Source organism: Schistosoma mansoni, assembly GCF_000237925.1.
Source record: "Schistosoma mansoni, WGS project CABG00000000 data, supercontig 0206, strain Puerto Rico, whole genome shotgun sequence".
Taxonomy (NCBI): domain Eukaryota; kingdom Metazoa; phylum Platyhelminthes; class Trematoda; order Strigeidida; family Schistosomatidae; genus Schistosoma; species Schistosoma mansoni.
In genome coordinates this window covers 264,398-273,152 of record NW_017386078.1, presented here as the reverse complement: position 1 = coordinate 273,152, position 8,755 = coordinate 264,398, and the positions used below count along the sequence as shown (strand labels likewise).

Here is an 8,755-nt window from a genome sequence, read left to right as displayed (position 1 = left end):
CCATTTCTCAGTGTAATGTGTTCTACAGTCTTCCTCTTATTCTTTGGCATTTAGGGTTCCAGGTGAGGGCTTGCCTTGTAACGCAGTTGGGTGATTTTCTCAATATGTGCCCTATCCACTTCCAACACTTCTTCCTGATTTATTCCTTCACTGAAATCTGGTTTGTTCTCTCCCACAGTAGGTTGTTGTTGATGCTGTCTGGTCAACGGATCCGAAGTATTTTGCGTAGACAACTGTTAATAAACACTTGTATCTTCTGGATGAAATATGCTAAATAAGTATCATATTCATCATTCTAATTAAACTTTGATTAGTTAATGAAATATTACAATTTGTCTCCAAGGTAAAATAAATCACAAATGAGACACTATTTATTTAAAAATTAGACCGTTTATAGGTATCCCATTTTTTTATAAAATAAGCAAAAAACAAAACAATCGTATCATAAATATAAACAAAAATGCAACAAAAGTCTAATATAGATCATATAATTTAAACCATTATATAAGAGCCTTCGTCTAAATTAGAGCGAATAGTTTCACAGTATTTGAGCGCCGAGCTGATGAAAGACATTAAATAGGATTAATATATTTGTAAAATATCAGATAATTCCTTGAAAAAGCCTGGACCAGATTGCCAGGTGAAACGTTGGATTTACTACTAATTCAACCATTATATTTATAAAATAAAGTGCTACAATACAGTTCATATATATTTGATGATTTGTAAATGATTTACAAACTGTATCATCTCTAATGTATGTATTATAATATACCTTATACATTAAAAATTGGCACTTAGCTTAGTGATTAATAAAATCATTATACTTCTTCTTTATACAACATACAACTATTTGTTAAACATGTTCTTTTCAATGTCTTTCATATTTGATATTATTTATCTTGATCATGATCAACAAAATGAACTGCTTGTTTATTGAGCATAAAGATGATCTATAGTTCATTATAACTAAGTGACTAAATTGTTCGATGGAGAATGCTGGTGGGTGGCCTATGCTCCTCCACGAAGACTTTTAAGATTTTTGTAAAAATAACTTGAAAACATAAATGGACAAACACTATGATAGTATGGTGTTCATTTAGACGAAACTCACTTAAAAAACTAAAACAAAAATACCTTCAGTAATATCTTTAAGTATTCAGTTACTATAACTCATAGTTTTGGTTATGCAATCAACCAGAAACTGTTTTTGTTAGTTACATTGGCTACTGAATATTTATGTGTATTTCTCCGAGTTTTCGTATGAATAAATTTAGATTTCTAGTTACTCCTAATACGTATTTATGAAGTTCTCAATGTCTAACAGGCTCTATTTATGATCTAATTACTTTTTTTCACAAAAGCAATGACTTAAATGTAACCCGAAAATTCCCCATTCAGACTTATATAGAAGGGAAAGTTGAAATAGAAATTGTTTTGCTTTAATTGATTCCTTATCACGGTTTTGCACTTCAATAATTGTGGGCTTGTCCACAATATTCTTATATTTAGGATTATTTACAATTACTAATCAAAATTGTGTCCTAAGATTAAAGAAAACTAATTAGTTGTTATGTTTATTAATTGAAACAAACAGTATATACAATAACAATTTGTTGGAAACTTTTACTGAAAGGTATAGTACTGGAAGAGGTTACCTAGGTACATTAACTAAAATTAAAAGAGAATAACGAGAGAATATATTCAATTTTAAACAATATTCATCCGCAAAAATACTGTTGTCTGCTAAATATATCATAAAACTGCATATTGACAGTCTAACTAGTGGATGTTTTCCTGAACGAAATGAGGCAAATTAAAAAGGTGGAACCCAGTGGAATAAGCCGTACTCAGTACACTCATTTGTATACTATGCAGTAAATCATTAAAGAGTTTAAAAGCTTTTGATTACTCTTATTTGTCTGTTGTTTAGAAATGAAGTAAACTGTTTAGAAGCCCGACAGCTAACTTTGCAAAGTGTGAGTCCCTTTAAAAGAATAGTTGAACTGGTATAGACACAAACGAGTGAAAGTAAATTCAAGTAATTTGTAACATACTGAGTCTTTGTTTAATAACTTAACATTACAGCTAACGTTTACTACATATGCTGGTGAAAAGTCTAATCAAAAACTAGTTTAAAATGAATTAAAAATGATTATTATTAGATGCCACTTACAACTTTTGACAAATACTTTTTGTAGAATATATGAATATTCAAGATGACGATTTTATTTTATCACCTTGTCTTGAGGTTTGAACAAAAGGCACTAATTATTGGTGCATAGTTACATCCACGTAGACCTAGCTCAGTCAGTCACCATTTATTCAACTGAACTTGGCATTTTGAAGCACGTTTTGAAGAAGTAGTCACTTATCCGTTGATGATAACTTGCTCAACCATTGAGTGTATACCAAATATAACTTAGAAAACAATATAATAGTTACTGCATAGTATGTTTGTAAGAAATAGATCCGGTTTATAATATTTAACTGTATACTTTGAATGTGAAGAACACTGCGATTTTTCAAAATAAACTAATGTAACCATATTTAACTGAAAGATAACATATATTTTTTTAATATGTGAATTCTAATTAAAGGTACTGAGGTATGGAACGAGGAGCTGCTTTTAAAAGAAAACTTTATAAATGGACCAACTAACCTCTGTCAAAATGGTAGACATCAATCACCGATTAATATTATGACCAAAAATCTTGTTTATGATCATTCACTATCCGCAATGGAGATAGAAGGATTAGAAAAGCAAGTAAATTAGTTAAAATAATAACGTTTTATAATTCAGTAACCTTACTTTATTAATATTTCTGATAAATTGTTTAGTCAGATTACTACTTAAACTTGACTCCTTCTAGGTTATCAATAATTAGATAAATAAATCTCATTTTTCAATATGATAACACAAGCCAACTTAAAGTTGACGAAGGAAGATAACGAACTGAGAAAAACTGACTTTCACTGGATATTATTTAACGTGATCTATTTTATTTTATCTACTGGTTAGCGTTCTTTCAGCAAGTTAGTTTTCTACGGCGGCCTATGCTCTATTGGGAGTAACAGGCGTAAGTAAGTAATTAGATAATTTTATCTATTATTTGCCATCATACTTAGAAGTGATTTCATATGAAAATTTCCTGACACACGGGTATACCATTGGTTTTTAATACGCAGTTCAATTTCACTCTAGAAATGAGCTGAAAACTAAACTTCTAAAGAACTAATAAATGAAAAAAATTGTTGAGTGCTTCCCTTGATTAGTCAATAAAACGGTTATCTCTACAATTAATGAGTAAATTCTTGTTATCCATTAAAATGAGAACGGAATTTAGTGACTGGTTTTGTCATCAGATAACACTGGAACAAATAACTTAGACTAAGACACAAACAAGGATATCTTGCTAGTAAGATGTAAAACAAAATGACCGAAATAATTGAAATAAGAATATAACGTACATTAAAACCTCTTTGTTTTCTTCTGTCTAACAAGTTTTCCCACAGTTATAACTTCTACATAGTCAACGATTTTTGTAAAAAAGGTTAGCTGATCAAAGCAAAGCATAGAACCAATCTACTAACTATACATTCACTGAAAGTTTCTCAATATCCACATTTAAACCTGTTTAAAGCACCACAGTGTGACCTAAGTTCCTATACCCTTTTACTTATTCTATATTAGAGCTAATAATTCATTTATTTAACCTGTAGTGGCTTTGTCTTGATAATCGTTATTATATAAATCTCAACAGTGTTTGTAATGAAAAAACAAAAAGAAGTGGCAATTATAGTTTATTAGTGGACAGCATAAATCACAAAATTATAAACACACCAAACAAATTTGGTGAACAAGGGAGAATAAGTGTATGCGAGCAAATACAGAGACAAATTTATAGTTAAATCGCATAAGAGCACGGTAATGCAAAGCAAAAGCTAATAATAGGATTTGAATACATATATACATGGGAAATAGGTGAATCATTCAGTGATATTAAAACAATCAACATTTTAACTAGAACCTGTCATGTGATCTGATGATCATAACAGTACAAAGAAATATGCCGATTGTTATTATTCAAATAACATTATTTATTAAGTTAATAAAATGGCTTATTGAAAATTAACATAATCGAAATTTAAATTCACTTGGTATTGTTTGTTTGAATCTTTCCATTAATGTTTCAGACTGAAATTGATCAGTCTCTTATTGACATATGTGCATACTGTGTGTATTACCTCGATATATCCTTAATTCATAAGCATTATAAGGCTTTCTAGATTCCACTGCTAGCTACTATCCATCTTTGCTTATAATGTTTATAATCAAAATTGGTTGTAGAATAGTTGCTATAACCCATAAATTATACAAATCGATTATAATTTCATAATATTAATACAATATAACAAATATTCATTGACTAAACCTATATAGATACTGAATAATTAGTTGTCAAATACAATTTTTATATTATTCTTATAATTCTTATTTATTCTATTAGTTCATTATCATTATGACAAGTGTCCATTTTATAAATTGATATTCAATATTACAAATGACAGAATATTCTATTATCTATTTTTTTCATTTTCCTTCAAAAAAACAAAAAGAAAAAAAGAAAAAGAGAAAAAAAGAAAAAAAGATTCAACATATATACCTATCAAATCATCTTAATTTAATAAATATAATTAGTTATTTTATTCTATTATTTATTTATAATGAACTTTTATTCAATGGCAAATTATATTATTTATCATTTATATAAATAGATATTTATATGATTGTCTAATTTAATTAACCTAAATTATGTGAATAATAATAATAATTTTCTTTTTCTGATTAAGTAACATGTTAGTTGATTTAATGGAAAGATAAAAATTCGAATTTATTATTACTATAGATGAAAGCGTGAGTCAATTGAAACTAGACTACCATCAAAGAAAACCTGGAAGCACTGGACGGCCATTTCATCCTATTGTGGGGCTCCTCATCAGTGCACATCCACGATCCCGCCTCGCGAGATTCGAATCCAGGACCTACCAGTCTCGCGCCAGAGCACTTAACCGATAGACCACTGAGCCGGCATCCGATGGTGTTTATGTCTTACTTTAACCAATCCACGAAGTTGAGCTACCGTTCACCAATTGTTTTTAGTGAGTTCGAATCTCGAGAAGCGAGGTCATGGATGCGCAGTGCTGAGGAGTCCCACAACAGGATGAAACGGCCATCCAGTGCTTCCAGGTTTTCCCATGGTGGTCTAGCTTCAATTGACTCACGCTTTCAATTATGAAAATACTAAATCTTCACAAAACCCCTTCTGATAATATAGAACACAAAAAAGAAAAAAGAGAAAAAGAAAAAAATGAGTGGAAACTATTTAATTATTATTAGTTTTTTTTATCTAATTTCCTTCATATAGTTTAATCATTTACAATTTAATAATATATACTATGATAAAATGGCCTAAATTTTAGGCCATTATTTGTTGAAGGATAAACGACTAAGACATTGACTTTGTTCAATAGTTTATGAAACTGGTCATATTATTTTTTTGTTTTTTTATGGTTTGTGTACTAACATATTTTTTTAAATAAAAAAACATTCTACTGGATAACTAACTTATTTTCTGATAACAGATATGTTGAATGGTCACAATAATGATTCAGTCTTTTGAGAAGCCATCAGACATCTACATAATATCGTTGCATGCTGTCAATTGACTGATGCATTTCAACCATTAATTGAACAATCTTGAAATATCTTTCTGTTACAAATGATAAAAAGTTAATCAATAAGATGATCTAAATTGCAAACGAATTATAACTAGACAACCATTAAAAATAAACCAGCACTGAACAAAAGGTTATAAATTTCTAAAGTCTATTTCCATTGTAAACTATCTTCAAATTGAATAATCTTTACAATTCTTTCACCTCATACTGCAAAATGTGTTTTCTCATTATACTTGCACATAAAGTTACAAATAAAGTGTAAATTTTCAATGTAGTTGGAATATCTCACCCATTTTAGTCTCGAAATTTATACATCGTTTTAAATCATATTAGATAAATAACTCGATATAATAATATAGTGAACAAGAACACGACTGGGGGACAATCGAATGTATTTGAGCACAAATTACAGACTATCTCACTAGATTCTGATAACCATACAATGAACAGTTAATTTGCAAAATAACAATCAATTGTCTCCATCTTGACTGTTACTTCTGCAAATATCAATCCATTATTTCTGATTTCATTGTTCATGCATTTTTCTACCAACTGCGCTACATTTCAGTTCTTTCCTTATCGGTCTTCTGCCAAAATACATTTTATGTCTGACCATCACCATATACTACTTATGTGGACATAAGTAGCCCACACCACAACGACAACATTCCAATCATTTTGGAAATATATGGATTAACAGATTGTATGAACTTTACATTTGATAATCGGAGATAAATTCTCTACACAACTTTCTTTTCAACAATCAGTACTACAAATGATGAATATCTTCAACTTATCCGTTGTGAATGTATTCATGAAATTAGTTTTTATGAAGAAAAATTTTAGTATGACTTTAAACAACAGTTAAGTAAATCTATGTTTCCATAAGAAGAAAATAATCGAATTTCAGAGATCTATATAATTTCACAATGTGATTGTATTATGTACATACTCTGAATACTCTTGCTGATAAGTATTACATTTTACATAGTTGAGATCATGAGTCAATTGAAGCTAGGCCACCATCGAAAACCTGGAAGCACTGGACGGCCGTTTCGGTTAAGTGCTCTGGCGCGAAACTGGTAGGTCCTGGGTTTGAATCTCGCGAGGCGGGATTGTGGATGAGTACTGCTGAGGAGTCCCACCATAGGATGAAACGGCCGTCCAGTGTTTCCAGGTTTTCCGTGGTGGTCTAGTTTCAATTGGCTCATGATCTCAACTATATAAAAATTACTAACATCTCCACAAAACCCCCTTCTGTTATATTTTATTTACTTTGTTTATAAGCTTGAATTAATCGTTGAAAATTGTGGATACGATATACGAATAAGTTTAACTAATGAATTCGTACAATTAAATGGTGGTCCATCTTCTTATGTTTATCGAATTTCTTTTATGCAAATTAAATTTGGATCAGTATCAAATCAAGGATCAGAGCATACAATAGATGGTAAAGCATTTCCAGGTGAAGTAAGTATGATTATTTCTATTATAAATAGTGAATTATTTTAGTTATAAAGCTATTTTCCTTGATAATCTATTTATTCAATCTGTTTAATAAGTTTACTTTAAGGATCAATTCCAACTATACATATATATGTGTTCTTTGATTGTATACCCTGTTTTTGCATTCAAAGACTCACGCTTTTTGACCACAGTACTTTGACTATTTTATTGAATTGTAAATGCTTTTTTTCTCATTTTATTTAAGTCAAGTAGGGTTTATTTATAAAAGATTGGCATTAACGCCAAATTTAATTGAATTTAAAGTAATCAATACTCAATGTACTTTATTTCCATAGAAAAAGCCTCTCTCTCTATGTTAAGTTTGATTATGGAACTATATCTTTATATAGAAATATAATTATGTATTCATTTATGTGAAAACTATAATACACTGAGAAGCTGTAGATAATATAAACAACCCTTTTATAAACTTTAAAACTTACATTTTAATGCATCATATACTTCATATACATGAGGCTTTATATTTCCAATCGTAAATTTAGTGAATAAATTGTTGCCTATGCATTTAAAAATCAATGTATTCTCTAGTAAAGTATAATTGAATACATACCATACAATATTATGCTTATCTTTCTGTAGTGAAAACGGTATTTATCCCACATAATCATACTTATATAGATGCTTAGACTATCATAACATTACTATTGTAGTGTGGTCTACTTATATCCATTTAAGTAGTATATGGCGATGGTCAGACAAAAAATGTATTTTGGCAGAAGACCGATAAGGAAAGAACTGAAATGAAGCGCAGTTGGTAGAAAAATGCATGAACAATGAAATCAGAAATAATGGATTGATATTTGCAGAAGTAACAGTCAAGATGGAGACAATTGATTGTTATTTTGCAAATTAACTGTTCATTGTATGGTTATCAGAATCTAGTGAGATAGCCTGTAATTGGTGTTTAAATGTTCGATTGTCCCCACTCGTGTTCTCTTTCACAACACTATTAGTATGTGGATTGTTTGTAATAATGAAACAATGTGATATATTTGTAATATCTCAATAAGTAGAAAATTGAATTACTGATATCAGTTTTCTTCGTAATAGGCTTATCCACAAAATGTAGAAATACATTGTACAAAGCGTTTTGGACCTGAGTCTTTTATTTGCCACTACTCATTGTTCAGATCTGAATATAAGTCCTGTAGTTGTAAGCAAAGATGGATAATGGCTGGCACTGGAATACAGGATGTGCGTTTCGCCCTATTTCGGACTCGTCAGCTGCATGTACCTGCATCTCAGAATTGATGTACACTTTGGGACTCGAACCTAGTACCTTTCACTTCAAACGCCATCGCATTATACAGTGAGCTACTGACTCCTGATAGCTACTTGCTTGTGCGATGGGATGAAGTTTAAATTCACTTAGCATTGTTTGTTTAAATCTTCCCATTGACGTTTAGGATTGCAATTGATCAGTCTCTTATTGACATATGTGCATACTGTGCGTATTGCCTCGATATAGCCTTAATTCACAAGCATT

At 30.2% G+C, this 8,755-nt stretch overlaps 2 protein-coding genes across 2 annotated transcripts in view; both read left to right on the top strand.

Annotated features, from left to right (window-relative positions):
• Positions 1 to 2,602: 2,602 nt before the first annotated feature.
• Smp_193670 (hypothetical protein) lies at positions 2,603 to 2,776 on the top strand (the record flags this gene model as incomplete). The annotated part of the gene is made up of 1 exon (XM_018793131.1): positions 2,603 to 2,776. A coding segment is annotated over one exon (174 nt), but the record flags the coding sequence as incomplete, so codon positions are not given.
• Positions 2,777 to 7,029: 4,253 nt separating this feature from the next.
• Positions 7,030 to 8,755, top strand: part of Smp_180870 (carbonic anhydrase-related) — a gene marked incomplete at both ends in the record, with an annotated part of 25,691 nt that continues 23,965 nt past the window's right edge. The window contains one exon of the mRNA XM_018793120.1: positions 7,030 to 7,212. Coding sequence (XP_018647181.1) covers positions 7,030 to 7,212 — 183 coding nt within the window. The remainder of the gene's footprint in view (positions 7,213 to 8,755) is intronic.